At 38.8% G+C, this 21,168-nt stretch overlaps 1 protein-coding gene across 9 annotated transcripts in view; it reads left to right on the top strand.

The window, feature by feature from the left end:
- LOC109401980 (uncharacterized) overlaps positions 1–21,168 on the top strand; it is a 596,458-nt gene that overhangs the window by 332,795 nt on the left and 242,495 nt on the right. For all 9 annotated transcript variants that reach the window (XM_062859577.1, XM_062859578.1, XM_062859583.1 and 6 more), the window contains 2 exons: positions 12,388–12,497; positions 12,972–13,137. In XM_062859577.1, coding sequence (XP_062715561.1) covers positions 12,388–12,497; positions 12,972–13,137 — 276 coding nt within the window. The remainder of the gene's footprint in view (positions 1–12,387; positions 12,498–12,971; positions 13,138–21,168) is intronic.

Consider the following 21,168-nt stretch of genomic DNA (forward strand, 5'->3'; position numbering starts at 1 on the left):
TTACTTGGAACCGGATCCGGGTAGTAAAATGTAAATTTTAACCTAACCCATGGATGTGGTGCCGTCAGTGGGGGTTTCAATGGGCCAAAATTGCATAGTCCTTCCTCTTATAAGTCGTTACAACAATATTTTAGCTCTAAATTAACTTGAAATTTCGTATACTCGTTCATTTAGGTATAACTCAGGACTAGTGTAGATATAAATGCTCTAAATTTTTTTTGGCGATGTTGTAGCTTAATTAAAATTGGCCCAATGTAACCCCTTCTAGGGGGTGACATTGGTCCAAACATTAAAAATCAACCAAAATTGTTCAATTTCACAAAATATTGATGGCTTATCAAAAATATTGAATATATTGATACTTACGCACAACTGATTAGTGTTAAATCCGTTTAAAATAGCTTCACAGACAAATAAACGTAAAAATTGAACCACATTGATTGACATCCATCAACGATACAATAGAAATCATCCGTTGTCACTTAAATATATTCAACTAGCATCCTCAATAAAAGATAGAAGTATTCTTCATCAAATGCTAAAATTATTTAGGTACGTAAGCTTGTGCGTGCCTTTGGATTTTGACTAAATCTTACAATAATCTCTGAATTTTTTCGCAGAATTGGGCATAAAATTCTATGAACGCTCGCTTACAGGTGTTTTAATTCAAATGTGTAGGGTTCTCAAGCCTATTTCCTTGCAACTGCATGGCCCAGTCACCCCCAAAAAGCTGGATTTGCACAACAGCTCGTATTGATAAATTTTCTGTACAAAATAGCAAACAAAACCAATACAACTTATATTACTTTTCAGAATAAGTGCTCAATACACCCTGGAATCAGCAACGCATTACATACCGGCACGGATGGGAACACTCACTTGACATACAGATACATTCACTTGATATTATCTAAGCTCAGAAGTATGCTATAAAAAACAATGTATGGAGCACTTTTACCTTGTAGTTTTATCTGAAAGTTTGACGAACAGTGTAAGGGTCGCACACGCTTAGCAAATCTTCGACAAAGCTGCGAAAGCGACTCTCCACGTGGAGAGTTGCCTTCATAGCTCTGTCGCGGCTTTATTATGCATGTGCGACCCTCACATTATTCGGCAAACTTTTAAATAAAATTATAAGCTAAAAGTGCTCCATACACTATTTTTTGATAGCATGCTTTTGAGCAGAGATAATATCAAGTGAGTATAACTCTTTGCAAGTGAGTGTTCCCATCCCTGCATACCGGGTGTTCTTCTGTTTTCTAAAGGATATTTTAAAACAACGATTTTGTGTAGTATGTCTAACAATAAAATTCACATCACTGTTTCTTAATTAAAAAATTAACTAAAGATCACTTTTTTTTCTACACCAGATGGTTGACGCAAGTTATATCTATCATATCCTACCTACTTTTGATAATCACTTAGGTAAATGTTAGTTTTTTGAACGAAACATCTTTCTTGATTTTTGGCCCAAAGTTACCCCCAGGCCTAATGTCGCCTTTACTGACGGTACATCAAATCACGACTTATCGACAATCCGATGCACAATTAAAAAATAGGGCCAGACCACATTAGATACTTCTCGGCACTATTGCGGGTTCGGGTGTGCCTTCGAAAGCGGTTAAACAGTAAATTTGAATCTAACCCATACATGCGATATGGATATCAAATCGCGGCGATTAGGTATAGGTGAAGAATTAGCAATAAACTAATCTCAGACCATATCTGGGACAACCGGTAGTGTCATGGAATCAGTTCCGGGTATCCCACCGGAAGTTACCAAATATAAAAATGAACCAAACCCATACCATACGACACATCAGATCGCAGATTTTTTGATAACCTAATGAACGGTTAGCAAGAAAATAGCCTTAGATCACATATACTAACTGTTGTGTAGCAAAACTAACGTTCAAGTGATAAATCATATCGTGGCTTTGTTTGATGGCCTGATAAACGTTGGGTATGAACAGTGACGAATAGGTCTAAGTTCTCATAAATGATGACCTGAAAATCTAGAATGACGCTTCAAAATTTTGCGGCTGCATGACACTTGTTTGGTTTGAATTTTGGATCGTTGCACAATGAGAAAAATAGGTATAAAACGCGAATAAATTCAATATCTCTGCTCGGAGTGGATGGATTCAGATGAATTTTTGACACAAACTGCAAAAATCTATACAGTTTCAGATAAGGGGGGTGTCATTCGCCGCACGATGCTGGAAATCGGTGTATCGGGCCCGTTTTACCCCACTATCTCTCGTTTTCATCTATTTGGAAAAATCCTGAAGTGTAAAATAAATGATTTATTTAATTTGTGTTTGTATAAGAACTTCCGTAGTATCGAATGGAGCTGGTTTGGCTCACCGCACGGCCTTAAAAATTGAATAATCTTCAAATAACTCCGATATCCCCTATTTTTAAAACTTTCACATGCATCTCTGCCAGGAGTGGAACGCAATCGATAAGAGTAAGACCAACCTTATGTCAAATTGTCGATACTATGCAAGGTTTTGCACAAATACGAGTTAAATGGAATCTATGACAAAAGGTCGAAAGACATAAGGTCGAAGGACAAAAGGTCGAAGGACAAAAGGTCGAATGGACAAAAGGTCGAATGGACAAAAGGTCGAATGGACAAAAGGTCGAATGGACAAAAGGTCGAATGGACAAAAGGTCGAATGGACAAAAGGTCGAATGGACAAAAGGTCGAATGGACAAAAGGTCTAAAAGGGTAAAGAGCATGCCAGTGAGTCCAAAACCCGCTAAGGGGTATCAAGTCCTGTGATATCAGAGACAAGCAGATGTCTTAAACTGGTCAAGGACTTACAGTTGATGAATATTTTGGTTCCAAATTCCACCAACAAGCGGTGCTAGTGAGCTAACAAATTTTGTTTTTCATATGTATCAGGAAAATTTGCAAAAAAATTGCAACTAGCGCCACCTAGTTGCAGAAACTCGAACCAAACGATAATTATTCTGAAAGCCCTTGATCTACCAAACAAGTTTGCCGAAGACACCATCTTTCTAAAGAATCAGAATGCTGAGATATGTGAAATGTAAAATTTGTACGCTATTTAGCGCCGCCTAGCGGTGAAATCACGAATCACACGGCCCATATTCTGAAAGCCCTTGACCAGCTGAACAACTTTGCCGAAGAAACCAACTCTCTAAGTAATCAGGTTTCTGAAATATATGGGATAGAAATTTTGTCAGTGTTGCGTCTGCTTGTCTAAGATATCACATAAATCACAGACAAGTAGATGTGACACTAGCGAAATTTCAATCTGATATATCTCATGATCCTGATTACTTAGAGAGTTGGTGTCTTCGGCAAAATTGTTTGGCTGATCAAGGACTAACCGATTATAAGACTTAAGATTGAAAATTCTACCGCTAGGCGGCGCTAGAGAGCAAACAAATTTTAAATTACTCATATCTCAGCATCCTCATTTTGTAGAAAGATGGTGTCTTCGGCAATATTGTTTGGTAGATCAAGGGCTTTCAGAATAATTACTGTTTGGTTCAAGTTTCTGCAGCTAGGCGGCGCTAGTTGCATTTTTTTGCAAATTTTCCTGATATTTATGAAAAACATAATTTGTTTGCTCACTAGCACCGCCTAGCGGTGGAATTTTGAATCTTTAATCTTATTATCGGTTAGTCCTTGACCAGTCAAACAACTTTGCCGAAGACACCAACTTTCTAAGTAATCAGGATCATGAGATATATGAGATTGAAATTTTGTTAGTGCCACATCTATTTGTCTGTGATTTATGTGATATCTTAGACAAGCAAGTACTTTCATACTCCTGTGGTACACACAGTATTGCACTGGAAGCACGACTGAGTGAGCTCTCAACACGAACTTTTGTGTGCACATTTTCTGCGCGCACAAAATGTGCACGCAGAAACTGCAAAAAAAAAACATGTTTGTTCTAACATTTGTTTGAGCACTCATTTTGAGGGTGAGCGGGTGGTTTGTGTGTGAAAAAGTTGCGTAGTTCACCCTCGCTCTCATTAAAAGTCGTGTGTAGAGTGTATGTTTTCTCTTCTCACGTTTCGCACTGAGGACTGAGGAGCATGCCATCTCTGATTCCTTGAAAGAACAGCCTATGGGTTGAAGAAGGATGAATCATAGATCGGAATATTCTCATGTGAAATTCCAATCATTAAAGCGATTAAATAAAGCCAAACAGTCTATAAATTAGAAAAGGACAAATCTCTGGATATTATAGGGGTGATCCATGAAGTACGTAACGATAACAGGGGGAGGGTGGTTTTCAAAAGTGTAACAAGCAATATAGTTTGTATAGGACAGGGAGAGGGGGATCGAAAATTCTCAATTTTTGGCGTAACGCCTGTATGAGCAAACAAAATGAAATTGTTTAATTATACAGTATAAATATTAGGATCTACCTATCAATCCAAGAGGGGATGATCACTAAGCACAAGTAGTTAATGAATGTTTCTGCAGAACAGTTAGAAAGAACAGATATTGAAAAGAAGAAGGCAAAATTTCTGATTGAAAAATAAGTCCCTAAGGAGTCAATAGTTATTTCACTAACAAAAGTTAAAAGAACAGCCTATAAATTTAAGAAGGAAAAATTCCAGAACAAAAAATCAAACTTAATTGCCATTAAATAAATACTACATTAACAGAACTTGAAAGAACAGCCTACAAACAAAAGAAGGAAAAATTTCCTATGGAAATGTTAGTGACTGAAATGCATATAATTTCTATAACAGCACTACAATGTTTCTTTCAATGAGCGGCAACAAATTGGTCTACTAAAATTCGACCTTTTGTCCCATTTGACCTTTTGTCCCATTCGACCTTTTGTCCCATTCGACCTTTTGTCCCTTCGACCTTATGTCCATTCGACCTTTTGTCCATTCGACCTTTTGTCCATTCGACCTTTTGTCCATTCGACCTTTTGTCCATTCGACCTTTTGTCCTTCGACCTTTTGTCCTTCGACCATTTGTCCTTCGACCTTCTGTCCCAAAGCCGTTAAATGAGTCATTTATTTTGCACGCCAGTCGGGAATAGATGAGGATTTTCTCAAAAAGGTGAGAGAAAGAGAGCGTGGGGTAAAACGAGCTTAATACACTGATTTCCAACATCGTGCGGCGAATGACACCCCCCTTATCTGAAACTATAGAGATTTTTGCACTTTGTGTCAGAAATTCATTCGAATCCATCCACTCCGAGCAGAGATATCGAATTTATTTGCATTTTATACCTATTTTTCCCACTTTGCGTATCGGATGTCATGCTAGTATAAAATGTATCCATATTGAGTGGATTAAGCAGTTTTCATTTTGTATTTATGTCAATGTCATCTACATGTCGCTTAAGTTTTGTCGAAAGGATATTTTAAAGCACGAGAAAGGCACCATCACCGCTAGGTGGATTAATTCGGGTTTTTTCAATTTTTTTTTTCTAAAAAATACAAATTTTGTGGAGCTGACCTGGTGTGATGGTTAGAACACTTGACTATCACGCCGAGGACCTGGGATCGAATCCCACTCCCGACAAACTCGCAAAATGTGAGTTCTTCCTTCGGAAGAGAAGTAAAGCGTGGGTCCCGAGATGAACTAGCCTAGGGCTAAAAATATCGTTAATACAGATAAAAAAAAACACAAATCTTCATTATTTTTGCCTTTCTCGTACACTAAGTGTACCGGAAAGGCTATATGTTCACTTCAAAAATGACTTTTTGATAGAAGGCCCGGAGGGTCAAGTCACATATACCAATCAACTCAGCTCGACGAATTGAGGTGATGTCTGTGTGTGTGTATGTGTGTGTGTGTGTATGTGTGTATGTGTGTGCGTATGTGTGTGTGTGGACAAAAAAACTCACATCACTTTTTGGCAGTAAACCTCAACCGATTTTAATGACCGACGGTTCATTCGACGGGGAATCTGGTCCCATTGTTTCCTATTGAAAATGGTTCGAATCGGTCCAGCCGTTCCGGAGAAATGGCCATTTAGGTGTTCCGGAACGGTACCCCAATAAGCGGCCAGATATGAAAATGCAACAAACCCATGCATGCGACACATCAAACCACGGCATTTTCGATAACCTGATGAGCGGTAAGCAGGAAAATTGTCTCTGATCATTTCTGAACCTTTAATGTTCCGGAACCGGTTCCGGACATCCCGCCGGAAGTGGCCAAGTATAAAAGTGAAACAAACACATGCATGCGACACATCAAACCATCAAACATCAATTTTCGGTAACCTGATGAGCGGTAAGCAGGAAAATTGTCTTTGATCATATCTGAACCGGTTGTGTTCCGGAACCGGTTCCAGACATCCCGCCGGAAGTGGCCAAATAAAGAAGTGAAACAAACTCATGCATGCGACACATCAAACCACGGAATTTTCAATAATCTGATGAGCGGTAAGCAGGAAAATAGTCTCAGACCACATCTGAACCGGTAATGTTCCGGAACCGGTTCCGGACATCCCGCCGGAAGTGGCCAAATATTAAAGTGGAACAAACCCATGCATGCGACACATCAAACCACGGCATTTTCGATAATCTGATGAACGGTAAGCAGGAAAATTGTCTCAGACCATATCTGAACTGGTAGTGTTCAGGAACCGGTTTCGAACGTCCCGCCGGAAGTGGCCAAATATAAAAGTGAATCAAACCCATGCATGCGACACATCGAACCACGGAATTTTCGATAATCTAATGAGCGGTAAGCAGGAAAATAGTTTCAGACTATATCTGAACCGGTAGTATTCAGGAACCGGTTCTGTGTGTCCCGCCGGAAGAGGCCAAATATAAAAGTGATTCAAACTCATGCATGCGACACATCAAACCACGGAATTTTCGATAACCTGATGAACAATAAGCAGGAAAATAGTCTCAGACCATATCTGAACCGGTAATGTTCCGGAACCGGATCCAAGTATCCTGCCGAAATGGTCAAATCTTAAAGTGAACCAAACCCATACATGCGTCACATCAAAGAGCGGCTTTTTCGATTACCTAATGGACGGCCAGCAAATATTTCGGAATCGGTTTTGAGTGGCCGGAAGTGGCCATATGTAAAAGTGATCCAAATCCAGGCATGTGACACATCAAATCGTAGCTTTTACGATAACCTGATGAATGGTTAGCAAGAAAGTAGCCTTAGATCACATTAGAAACAACTGGTAGTGTTCCAAAACCGGTTCCGAGTGTCCCGCCGGAATTGTCATACTATGCATGCGACACATCATTTTGCAGCGTTTTTGGTAACCGGATGAACAGTTAACAAGAAAATAGGGTCAGACCATATTTGGTACAACCGGTAGTTACCCGGAACTGGATCCGGGTAGTAAAATGTAAATTTTTACCTAACCCATGGATGTGGTACCGTCAGTGGGGGTGTCATTGGGCCAAAATTGCATAGTCCTTCCTTTTATAAGTCGTTACAACAATATTTTAGCTCTAAATTAACTTTAAATTTCGTATACTCGTTCATATAGGTATAACTCAGGACTAGTGTAGATATAAATGCTCTTAAATTTTTTTTGACGATGTTGTAGCTTAATTAAAATTGGCCCAATTTAACCCCTTCTAGGGGGTGACATTTATCCAAACATTAAAAATCAACCAAAATTGTTCAATTTCACAAAATATTGATGGCTTATCAAAAATATTGAATATATTGATACTTACGCACAACTGATTAGTGTTAAATCCGTTTAAATTAGCTTCACAGACAAATAAACGTAAAAATTGAACCACATTGATTGTCATCTATCAACGATGCAATAGAAATCATCCGTTGTCACTTAAATATATTATACTAGCATCCTCAATAAAAGATAGAAGTATTCTTCATCAAATGCTAAAATTATTTAGGTACGTAAGCTTGTGCGTGCCTTTGGATTTTGACTAAATCTTACAATAATCTCTGAAACTTTTCGCAGAATTGGGCATAAAATTCTATGACGGAGTATGGAGCACTTTTACCTTGTAGTTTTATCTGAAAGTTTGACGAACAGTGTAAGGGTCGCACACGCTTAGCAAATCTTCGACAGAGCTGCGAAAGCGACTCTCCACGGAGTGAGTGTAATTTACACTCACCACGTGGAGAGTCACCTTCATAGCTCTGTCGCGGCTTTATTATGCATGTGCGACCCTCACATTATTCGGCAAACTTTTAGATAAAACTATAAGCTAAAAGTGCTCCATACACTATTTTTTGATAGCATGCTTCTGAGCAGATATAATATCAAGTGAATTCTTTGCAAGTGAGTGTTCTCATCCCTGCATACCGGGTGTTCTTCTGTTTTCTAAAGAATATTTTAAAACAACGATTTTGTGTAGTATGTCTAACAATAAAATACACATCACTGTTTCTTAATTAAAAAAATAACTAAAGATCACTTTTTTTCTACACCAGATGGTTGACGCAAGTTATATCTATCATATCCTACCTACTTTTGATAATCACTTAGGTAAATGTTAGTTTTTTGAACGAAACATCTTTCTTGATTTTTGGTCCAAAGTTACCCCCAGGCCTAATGTCACCTTTACTGACACGACTTATCGACAATCCGATGCACAATTAGTAAAAAATAGAGTCAGACCACATTAGATACTTCTCGGTACTATTGCGGGTTCGGATGTGCCTTCGAAAGCGGCTAAACAGTAAATTTGAATCAAACCCATACATTCGATATGTATATAAAATCGCGGCGATTAGGTATAAATAGGTGAAGAATTAGCAATAAAATAATCTCAGACCATATCTGGGACAACCGATAGTGTCATGGAATCAGTTCCGGGTATCCCACCGGAAGTTACCAAATATAAAAATGAACCAAACTCACACCATACGACACATCAGATCGCAGATTTTTTGATAACCTAATGAACGGTTAGCAAGAAAATAGCCTTAGATCCCATATACTAACTGTTGTGTAACAGAACTAACGTTCAAGTGATAAATCATATCGTGGCTTTGTTTGATGGCCTGATAAACGTTGGGTATGAACAGTGACGAATAGGTCTAAGTTCTCATAAATGATGACCTGAAAATCTAGAATGACGCTTCAAAATTTTGCGGCTGCATGACACTTGGTTGGTTTGAATTTTGGATCGTTGCACAATGAGAAAAAATAGGTATAAAACGCGAATAAATTCAATATCTCTGCTCGGAGTGGATGGATTCAGATGAATTTTTGACACAAACTGCAAAAATCTATACAGTTTCAGATAAGGGGGGTGTCATTCGCCGCACGATGCTGGAAATCGGTGTATCGGGCCCGTTTTACCCCACTATCTCTCGTTTTCATCTATTTGGAAAAATCCTGAAGTGAAAAATAAATGATTTATTTAATTTGTGTTTATATAAAAACTTCCGTAGTATCGAATGAAGCTGGTTTGGCTCACCGCACGGCCTTAAAAATTGAATTATCTTCAAATAACTCCGATATCCCCTATTTTTTAAAACTTTCACATGCATCTCTGCCAGAAGTGGAACGCAATCGATAAGAGTAAGGCCAACCTTATGTCAAATTGTCGATACTATGCAAGTTTTTGCACAAATACGAGTTAAATGAGTCATTTATTTTGCACGCCAGTCGGGAATAGGGTAACCAATATAATTTGGACCCCCATATATTTTGGACCCCCTGGGTCGTATTATCATAATTTTCACAGATGTAATGAAGAGATGACTAAAATTTGTAGAATCATTCGTTAAATTAGATTGTTTTGCACGAGCAACAATCATTTGCCCACTGGAAATATCATTATTTGCCTTGAAATTATTTTTTATTAATCTCGTCATCCGTGCGAGTGTCGCGGCATGTTTACGAAAAGAGAAAGTGGTGCCGGGGAAACTTGCAGATGTAAACAAAAACTTTTAGCATTCTAGCGCATTAAATTTGCAAAGTTCGTCTAATCAGTCTTTGTCAATCAAGTAATTAGGATGTGATCGAGCATATCCAAGTAGCAGATTCTTCGAAAATGGTTTCAAGTTGGTTTAAACACCGGGTGTCCAAAATATATACTTTAGGGGGTCCAAAATAAATTGGGACGTCCAAAATAGTGAAAACTGATGCTTCAAAAATCAGTTATTTTCATCAAATTTTCGGCCAGAAATGACCTTGTGGGTATTTTTGACGGACAGTGGCGGCTTTTACGGTCATACCAACATCATCATTATGTGTAACACCCTCTGAATCTGTTTGATTTTAGCTTAAATTCAAACTAATGTCCTCTAGGGGTCCAAAATTCGACCGTTACCCTAGATGAGGATTTTCTCAAAAAGGTGAGAGAAAGAGAGCGTGGAGTAAAACGAGTTTAATACACTGATTTCCAGCATCGTGCGGCTATAGTGAAACTATAGAGATTTTTGCATTTTGTGTCAAAAATTCATTAGAATCCATCCACTCCGAGCAGAGATATCGAATTTATTCGCGTTTTATACCTATTTTTTCCACTGTGCGTTGTCTTATATTGACTGAATATCGGATGTCATGCTAGTATAAAATGTATCCATATAAAGCACGAGAAAGGCATCATCACCGCTAGGTGGATTAATTCGGGTTTTTTTTTATTTAAACGAAATTTATGTAGATAATAGAATTTTATTGGCTTTTATCGGTGAACTCAATACTACTCAAAGAAGGAGGGAATAACGAAAGTAATGAAAGAAACGGTGGATAGAATCGCAAGTGTGCGACGAGAAAAAGTAAAATCCAGTTGGCAAGAAAGAATGAAACTCGGTTCGAATAAGATCATTTGGACACAATACATAGTAGCATACGAGATGAAAGCGCGAAAAATCAAATAAGTAACGTTCGCTCGATATGAATCTCTGAACAAGTGTCACAGGGCAAAAAGGGGTCGTCGTTGTGATTGTGTTGTTCAATTATGGCCCTCTGTTAATTTTCAACTTCTATTCTATTACTTTCGTTACTCCCTCCTTCTTTGAGTAGTATTAAGTTCACCGAAAAAAGCCAATAAAATTCAATTATCATAAAGTCCTAGAAAGTAAAATTTATGTAGGCCGTTCCATATACTACCCGAGCAGGAGAAAATAGCTGAAGAATACTTAACTGAGGTATGGAAAACCGAATACCTACAACCTGAATGAGGTATTAAGTAGCCCTGCATAAGAGGTAAAATACCTAAAATAATAACTGGTGTGTATTCTGTGCATAACGAGTGAATAATGACTTCAGGTATGGCAATACCTAAATAATAATCGGCGATTTTTCCATATAAATAGCTATTTTTCCATAATTGAATAATACCTCAAGCAGTCCTCAACACCAAACCAATACCTCGTAGAGGTATTTTATCAATACCAACAAAATATCAAAATAAGTTATTTTCAATACCTGGATAACCGACCAATACCTTGTTTTGGTATGATACCTGACTTTGGTATGCTTCAGTTATGTGTCAGTTATTCATTCCTGCTCGGGTACCCAAAATCTTGACTTCCATCAATCAGACGCAAAAACTTTGTTCAGACAATCAAAACATATTATATTCAGCTTTCAATTTATGCAAAAAGATTAAATATTGATTGACTGCAACGCAAGATAATTTATTTTAGTAAATTCCATATTTTAAAAAACTGCACACTCAATCCTGAATTAAATGTTCGGTACTTTTTTGACGAAATTAGAACAGCAGAACTTTTTCGGTAGTTTTGGTAATCGACTGTGCTTAGGTTCCATACACAAACTGTCAAAAATGGAAGCAAAAGGTAAACAATCGATTATTGCTGTATTCAGCTGTTCTAATTTCGTCAAAAAATTACCGAACACGGTAATCAAAATTAAGTGTGTGTAGAGCTCCATTGTAAGGTAAAACTTAAAAACTGTTTTACTTTAAAATTTTTGAAGCGTGGTCTTGAAATCAGCTCGTAAGTTCACGGCATTCCTTTTATTTTGAAAACAAGTGTTATAAATGTTCAATGGTAAGAAAAACTTCCACAAAGTAACAATAATATGTGTTTCTTCTATGAAACTAATTTCAATTCAGCATTAGGATTAAAGGATTCTTTAGTCGATTGGATACACCGATGTTTCTTTTATCGACGAAATAACGTCAACCTCCTCTCTCATCCCAATTCCCATAATTGACATTTCTCTTAAATCCTATAATACAATTAATCCAAATTTTAAAAAAATGCCAGCTCAGTGTTTTTTGCTTTTTAATTTTTAGAGCCCCCCTCAATCTTCATTATATGTATCCAACCCATCCACAATAGTAGTTTCGATGTTTCGCTCCTTAACCAATATAGCATCAAGTTACAAATTGCTTTACCTTATCTATTACGCACATTACCACCCCGGCAACAGGAAACAACTACCTTCAGACGATCCTAATTTTTCCATCTCCATCTCTACTTACTTACAGAACCGTCTCCGCTGTATGAGAACAACCACTACCACGAGGAATGTTTGAGGTGCAACTCATGTGGTCTCAATTTAACCGGCCCCAACCAGAAGAGAGCAAGACGTTTCAAGGTAAGCCTAGCTAATGGATTGGGGATTTTGGAGCGGAACCTGAACCACGGAGGTGTAGTCCATAAACTGCTTCGTGGAATGGGGATCAACTTCTATACAAATTGTTGAAATTTTATTCAAACAAAACTCTACCCAGCTGTATGAGGTATTGCGTATTTACCTAGTTCAAGGGCAGTGCCACAAACAAATTGCCACGACCTTCAGATAATTAAGTATCGTCATTAACAGGTATCAGTACTGTACGCAGCTGCCATGAAAAAAATCCCATTTAAAACATTTTCATCCTACTTGATTGGAGAAAATTTGGCCTCGAGTATCTCGGAACCGCCCTCGAATTAGCACAAAAATTATATCCTACACAACTTTCCGTGTCCCACTTTCCACCTGCATACTCTCAATTAATATTGCTGTACCAACAACCGACACAACTTTTGGCAATAAATCAATGCTCGGATACTGTTCTACTGCTTCCAGAATCAAATCCTCTGCGATCTACACTTCGCAGACGTGGCCCTAATGGAGTGTTCGGATTTTATGCAGCAGCTGCGCAGCTTTAAGCCACAATCGTTGGGATGTGCCGTGGCCCGGCGGAAAAGCTCCACCACGCTGATCTTCCCGCTGCCACCGCAGGCTTGTTCAGGTGAGTTGTTAGTATTGAAATTGACAATCGGTTATAAATTCTGCGCAACGTTAGAGGAGAAACCGAAAACTCGGGTGTGCTCCCGAAAAAAGAAGATTTTTAACCTCCAGGAAACCTCGAGTCTTGCAGGACGGAAGATGTTGACACCTCGCAAAGTACTCTTTCAAAGGTATCTCGCTTTCATTTGGTGCTAAGAAAACCCAAATTGCTTGGAGGATGGCTGAGGACCCCTTAGATTTATCCAATAGCGGTCCCCTAGATTTGTTGACATTGTCAAATTTGTTTAAAAAATCGAATTATTCCTCCCAGCAAATTTCACCACTTGGCTGGCTAGGAACATGAGCCATCTTCTCTCGGTGAAAGTTCACCGGTAGAACCAGATTTGACCAGAAAAACTAAGAAAAACATAAGGGGTCCACTATTGGCTAAAATACCCTAATTCGCAAGAAGCGGAGAGCGGAAGAAGCGGTAGTGGCACGCAGTGCCAGTGTGGGGAATCCTAGAAAGACTGGAAAGGAGAGTGGCGTCATGTTCCAATTTTGACAGGTCTCCTGCTCGTTTGGAACGGGAATTTGTATGGAGTTGACAGATGATCGCTGTTCCAATTTTGACATTGACGCCACTCTCCCTTCCAGTCACTCTAGGGAATCAGATCTCCTCCCCGGCTAGTTTATCGGGTGACGGCGCGTAGTTAACGAGGGCCATAAACAAGAAGCATGATGGGCTCTCTGCAATCGAGGTGGCTGCGCAGCAACTTGACTTCATCATTGACTTTGCGTCTAATATTAGTAAGGACCTCCCAAGTAACATTTTCAGAACAGATTGGATTTATTTTAGTTTTGTTGGAGATTTGTAACGGTCATCGTCAATGCCATCGATTGAGGTTTCATTGAACACTAGAAGTGTTCTATGAAGCTATGTTGAAAATGTAACAAAACAAGTCGGCACAATGACTAATTTGATTTATAAAAGTTTTTCAAGAGTACTTTAAATGACCCTCGAAAAAGTTGTCAGTGCACGAATAATATGCCAGTAGTAGCATAGACTTAACAGTTGGTAGTAGCACTATGACACATAAGATGGCCAAAATCACTGCCAATAATAAATGTAACTCTAATATATTATTTTTTCAATATTCATTGAATCATTGTACACCGTTTTAAAAAACTACATCGCAAAACATATTCTTCTAATTAAATACAATCAACCGTAATACGTTCAAATATCTCAAAAACAATTTTGACCGTCTTTAACTGACTATAGTGAAATGTCATTCATGTTTGATTCGAGCGCCATCTCATAAATAATAGCTGAAACCGCATTTGGATTTATAGAAAGCCTAATATGGCAATAGCACAACTAACTTTATTATAGTTTATTGCATTGCTAACTGGACTGCGACAAAGTGCGGAATCTCGAATAAAAGTGCGATATTGCATCAAATCGTTCCGGTGTCTTCACCGCACTTATTCATCACGCGCTAATGAATAAGTGCGGTAAAGACACCGGAACGATCTGACGCAAAATCGCACTTTTATTTGAGACTAGCTGACCCGGCAAACCTTGTATTGCCCATTTAAAATGTGTTGGTGTAGTTTTTTGTTTATAATTATCTACCACATTCAATATTTATTTTATTGTGTGGATTCATTGTTGTTAAGAGAAGGCCACCCTTTCATAACAGTATCATGTGGAAGAATAGCCTATTTTTAAAAGTAGGAAAATCTAAGATGAGCAGCTTGGTTATCAACCTTTACTCTTTATTATTGAGCATTGCGAGGATTTCGGGACGATCGTGCAAATGTTCAATCTTCACGGAACTACAAATCAACCCAAATTTAAGTTGTTTTGACGCAATCCCGGTCTTCCGTGGAATAACTCAAATTTGCGTCAAACAGCGAAAGTGGTGAGTATGTAGTTCTCGTTTGAGAGCGGCAAAAAAATTAACCCACTGGTAAGTTATTTTCACCCAACGGAGGCCTCAAATGACGCAAATTTGGGTTACCTCAAGAAAACCCAAATTTGGCTTCTTCCACGGAAGAGCAGCGGATGCGTCGGTGCTTCTCTCTTTGTTTTTGACAACATTGCGGTGGGGCGAGGGAGAAAACAACCCAACTTTGAGTTAAAACTAAAAGCAGTTTAGCCAAATTTGAGTTTTTAAAACTTATTCTTTGGGTTTTATTATTTTTCCGTGTTTGAAAGCACAATGTTCTCACATCCAACAACAAAATAAACAGCGCGTAAACAAACCGATTAGTCGAAACACCACCCCAAAATACGCAACCGCTACAGGAAAACTGTAGCGGCGACTTCAACCAATGTATGCTGAAACCGGTGTTTCCTTTTTGTGGTGGGACAATTTTATTTGCCTGTGCGTCGTATTTGGTGCAAGATCGTCAATAATGTTACTTAAAGTGACAAATCTCCCAAAGTGTTAACCTAGGCGTTAACAATTCGATCGCTAAAAATACATCTTTGATGAAATGAAGCAAACATTTCGTATGCAATTTTTAGTAGTTTTGTCTGTTTCATTTGTATTATGTCCCCTTGCCTTCATAAACCACATGCCAAAGGGAACCCTTGATTGATTCCCTATAGTAATGAAGAAATGTCTGTTTTATTTGAGTTTTCTTTTTCAAAAGAGTTTGGGTTTGCACATACTTAACTCCAAAATGTTTTTGTCGGGAATAAAACAGTTCGCTCCCACAGTTTATTCGCCTGTGTTTTGTAAAATGGCTCATTCTTTATTATGCCAACTAACATAACCTGGTTGCTGTCATCTTTTTGCTCATGTTACATCCGTTAAATCACCTGGAACCGTCGAAGATTTTGAAGGTTAAGTGTCGAGGTGTAATCAAGATCGCGATATTTTCTGATTTATATATTTGAACGTCACATATCAACCTGAATAGAGCTCAATTTTTTTGTCTTTATTTTTGAGATTTTCAGCCCGAAACTATCGACCCTTCACAATCGCGAGTGACAGTGGGCCCTCTGGTAGGTTCGTGAGGCTGGATGTGCCCTCGGGAGATCAATTCTCCTCGTCATCGTGCGACTCCCAGTAGCTATTGCAAGGCTCCAGCTTCTGGCCCGTGCGAAAACTTTCAGGTAGAATCCCTGGAGGAATCCTTTAAAGATTTTCTGGAGAAATTCCTCGAAGAATCCCTTGTGGAATTTCTACAGGAATTTCATTAGGTATCTCTAGAGAAATACCTGGAGGAACCACTGGAGGAATTCCTCGAGGAATTCTTGAGAAATCTCCAGAGGAACTCCTGGAGGAATCGTTGCAGAAATTCCATTAGGAATTTCCAGAGGAATTTCTAAAGGAATTCCAGAAAAAAATGTTGGAAGAAAATCTGGAATCTTGGAGGAATCATCGGAGGAATTCTTGGAGGAATCTTTGGAAGAATCTTTAGAGGAATCCCTGAAAGAATTCTGGTAAATAGACCAATTCTGAAGGAATTTCTGGTAAATACCTGAGACCCTGAAGGAATTCCTGAAAGAAATGCGGGTGGGATTGCTGGGGGGATCCCTTGAACCAATTCCTGGAGAAATCACTGGAGGAATCCATGTAGGAAAAATTTCTGGAAAAGTTCCTCAAGGAAACCCTGAATTCCCGGAGGAATCCCTGGAAAACTCCTGGAGGAATTACTGAAGAAATTCTTAAAATAATTTCAAAAAGGAATCCCTGGGGGATTTTGTGGATCAATTCCTGGATCAATTCTCGGGGTAATTCCTGGAGATTTTCTTGGTGGCAATTTTGGAGGAAATGCCTGGATGAAATCCAGAATTTCTGCGGTAAATTCTGAAGAAATTCCTGAGTTAATATCTGCAAGAATTCCTGGGTAATTCCTGGTGGAATTCGTAAAGGTATTCCTGGTCGGTTGGTGGCAGCCCTCGCAAGCCAGTTGCCCAGCTCCTGGTCGTGTTTCCTCGGGACGAGTCGGCAAACCACGTAAGTTATAAACCACGGCCTGTATAAGCCCCGGTGACTATCGACGCCAACCTTGCCAGCCACCATAGTTGTCGCCTCGCCGTTGTCTCCCCGGCGTTGTGCACCACCCACGCTGCCGCGTCCGGACATTCTCGGCTTACTTCCTCGGAACGAAGCCGTTGTCGCTTACCAGTGGGTCAGAAACCCCCGGCCTTTCATCTGCAGCTATTGGGGCCCACCTGGTCAGCCACCGCCGTGTTTGCCCCACCGTTGTCTTCTTAGGTAAAATTCATTCAAATTTGACAATTGTTGAGGTCACTGGAACACCGCACGCTAGATTGGTTTTGTTACTTTTGAGTTTTGAGCTTTTCTCTCAGCTCATTTCTGTTTCATTTGTATGGGAGCCCCCCTTTCTAGAGGGGGGAGGGGTCTCGGACCAAGCTTAGAACCTTTTCCGGCCCCAAACGCATTTACATACAAAATTTCACACCGATCGGTTCAGTAGTTTCCGAATGCATAGCAGTCAGACAGACAGACAGACAGACAGACAGATATCCATTTTTATATATATAGATTCCGCACTTCATCGTCGCACTTATAACCGCGCAATGCGCAATATTGTGGGGATGACGAAGAGATACTAGATTTATTGCCGACGACACATTTTTGTTGCTGGTTGCTGCTGCCATATTGCAATGAAAACTTTATTCTCAACTTCCAGAATAGATAAATTAAAGAAACACATACATACCATGATAATTTGGTGTCCATTAAGATAAGCATGAAGTTAGGCACAATCAGGAGTATCAATTACTGGTGAAATATAGAAAATAAAAGTCACTTCATATCAACCTCAAAACACAATTTATGTCGAAATCTGAACTGTTTTGGACGCGCGTTGATTTTAGGCACCTAAAATCTCAATATTCGCGATAAAACTGCTCCGCACATACTTCTTCACTACAGAGATCGCCACAAGTCACACACTTTTGAGAATAATTAAGGTGACTTGGTGCATCACAGAATTTTCATAGGAATCATTGACTTTTCAATTTTCAATGATTGTTTGCCTCGCGTTTTTGAAGTGATAAAAACCGGGCAATTCTGCAGCCACGCAGCAGAAAAAGTATCACCACACTCACCACGAGTGAGCATATGGGATGATACATTTTCATACAAATATGCGCTTTGGTGACTGAGTTTTATCACTTTAAAATTTTGAGCGAGATTTCAATGAAGCTGATGACGCACTACGCGTCCTTAACTTCTGATAATCTAAAAAGCCGACTACATAACGATGGGATGCCGACAATAGCTTGTTTATGTTTTCTCACACGTGTGAAACAAAAAAACTGGCTGTCAAGTAGTTCGAGCCGAAATGAACGACATGTTTGTTTTATTGCGGTCTTATTGCTATTTTCAATGTAGGTTTGTAAACCTCTATAAGTGTGGTCCACTTAAAGTGTGGCGTTCTTATAGCGGTTGTCAAAAGGTTCTGATGGAACACCTGGTTTTATTGGCAGTTTTATTAAATTGGTAATGAAAACTGCTAATAGAGCAGCATAAGGCTTAAAATGTTAGTTGGGCTCCAGCAGGCCCTTATTAATCTTCGGCCAGGCAGGACCACGAGAAATGAATGGAATTCCATCCCGGCCAGCACGAACAGAAGTGTTCCCAAAGTGCCAAGTGTTGTGACTCGAACTGTGTACCCACCCACCATTTCAATCGAGGTTCTAGGGTCCAATGAAACAAGTGCGGTGCAGAACAGATAACGACATTCCGCCGTGTGATCAACACGAATCTAAAACAAGTTGATTCACATCGAGCCCTGATGAAGATCCCAACCACAGGATCGAAACGTTGGCAATGAGCTAAAACAATCAACGCTTTTCGGTGACTGAAAGCCGAAATATACCAAGTTTTACCTTAATATCATACTTCCCTTCTGACTTCATTTTTAATGAATATCTCTCGCTTTATCGATGGTCACGATGAGCGGAGTATATGTGGTATTTCTCTGGCGATATTTTTTACAGATAGGGTATCGCGCCACTTGGGCGGTAGCTTCTATATTCGTCTGTTTTCCACTATAACTCAGTTAATTTTGAACCAGCTGACTTGAAATATTGTACACGGGTAGATACTATACCTATCTCACCGCATTCCAAAAATTGTGTCAATTGGTTCAAATTTGACTGAGTTATAGCGGAAAACAGACGAAAATAGAAGCCTCCGCCCAAGTGGCGCGATTCCCTACCTTAGCAGCAACAACACTTGTGGCGGATGCATGCAAACTGCCCATTCGCCAGACTTTTCCTCAACGCTTTCTAACAAACTTCATTCAAGATTTGTTATGGCTTCCTCGCCGAGAATTGTAATGTATTCCTAATATTTTTGGAAGATGCCTTATACTTGGCGTGTACTTAGCTGGTTGAATTCCAAAATTTGTAGCAAATCCCATAAAAAGGCACATAATTGTAATGCTTCGGAAATTACTGACAAGTTGTGTGATAAATTATTTTTAGTAAAAAAGTAAAATCAGAGCAAGTTAGTCAAGGTTCCCCGATTTCAGCGCCCCCATGAATGAATTCCTGGAAGAATCTTTGAAGGAACCGCTTGAGCAATTCCTGAAGGAAGTTCCAGCAGTTCCTTTTGAAAGAATTCATCGAACAACTTTTGAAGAAACCCCTGCTGAAATTTCTGAAGTAATTCCAGGAATATTGAAGAAGTCTCTAAAGATATTTCCAAACGTATTGCTGAAGAAATTTAAGAAGGAGTTAAAAAAAATCAGATGAAAATTCTAAAAGAATTGCTAAAAACAATCTGAAAAAAAAAACAGATATATTTTAAGAATCCATAGAAGGATTTTCTGAAGAAATTCCAGAAGGGATACCTGAAGAAACACTTGCAAACCCCTAGTGAAATACCTAACAAAACCTCTTGAGATATTTTTGAAAAAAAATCCTGGAGAAACCCCTAATAAAAATCCCTCATACATTTTTTAATAAATTCCTGGAGGAATCCATAGAGAAATTCCTAGAGGTATGCTTGGAGGAAATCCTGGAGGAATTTCTGAGAAAATACATAGAGGAGTACACGGCGGAATTTCTGATGAAATCTCTGTGTGAGTATCTGCAGGAATCTCTGCAAGAATGTCTTCCAGCCTTTCCATAAGAATCCTTATAAGAATCTCTGAAAGAATCTGTCGAAAAAATGGCTGAATCCATGAAGGATTTTCAAGGCTTTCTTAAGAAATCCTTGGAGCAATTTCTAGAAGAGAAATGTCTTGAAGGAATATCTAAAATAAAGTGAAGAAATCTTGGGATTTTCCTTAATAATCCCTTAATAATCTCTTGCAGAATTTCTAAAGCAATCCTTGGTGAAGGTGTTCTGAATTTCTGAGTCTCAATGTATTCGTGAATCGTTTTCTAAAAAAAAACTCATGGAGTATTTTTGAGAAAGTTCAAGGAAGGTTATTTAGATTAAAGCTTTGAAAAATTAGGAATCTCTATGAAAAAAATCTGAAGAAATTCGAAGTTAAATTTCTGGAACAATCTATGCAAGATTTTATGAAAGAAATTGTTTAAGTATTTTTTAAAGAAATCTATGCAACATTTTTGGAAGCTATCCGTGCAAAACTTTCTTAAGGAGCTCTTGGAGAAATTCCTGGAGGGCTTTCTAAAGTCTTAAGGAATTTGCGAAAGAATTTCTGACTGAATTTCTTTGAGATTCGTGGATGATTTTTTAAAGTAAATCTTCGAGGAGTTTCCAAAGGAGTCACTGAAAGAATTTCTTTGAGAATCCCTGGAATATGTTTGCCAGGACATCGTTAAATTTTTTTTAATGAATCCTAGGATGGGTCCATGAAAAATTTCTCGAAAAATCTGTGAAAGTTTTTTCAAAGCAATTCTGGAAGAAATTTGTAAAGAAATCTCTGAAGGAAAATCTGCAGACATTTCTGAAGAAATTATTAGTCGAATTTATAATGAAAGACATGGTAGACCTTCCAAAAGAATCCCTCGAAAAAAATGTGAAGGAACCCCTAGGGCAGTTTTTATAGGAATCCCTGCAGAAAATTCTCGAATGCATCTCACTTT

This window comes from Aedes albopictus, chromosome 3 (assembly GCF_035046485.1).
Source record: "Aedes albopictus strain Foshan chromosome 3, AalbF5, whole genome shotgun sequence".
In the NCBI taxonomy this organism is placed as follows: Eukaryota; Metazoa; Arthropoda; class Insecta; order Diptera; family Culicidae; genus Aedes; species Aedes albopictus.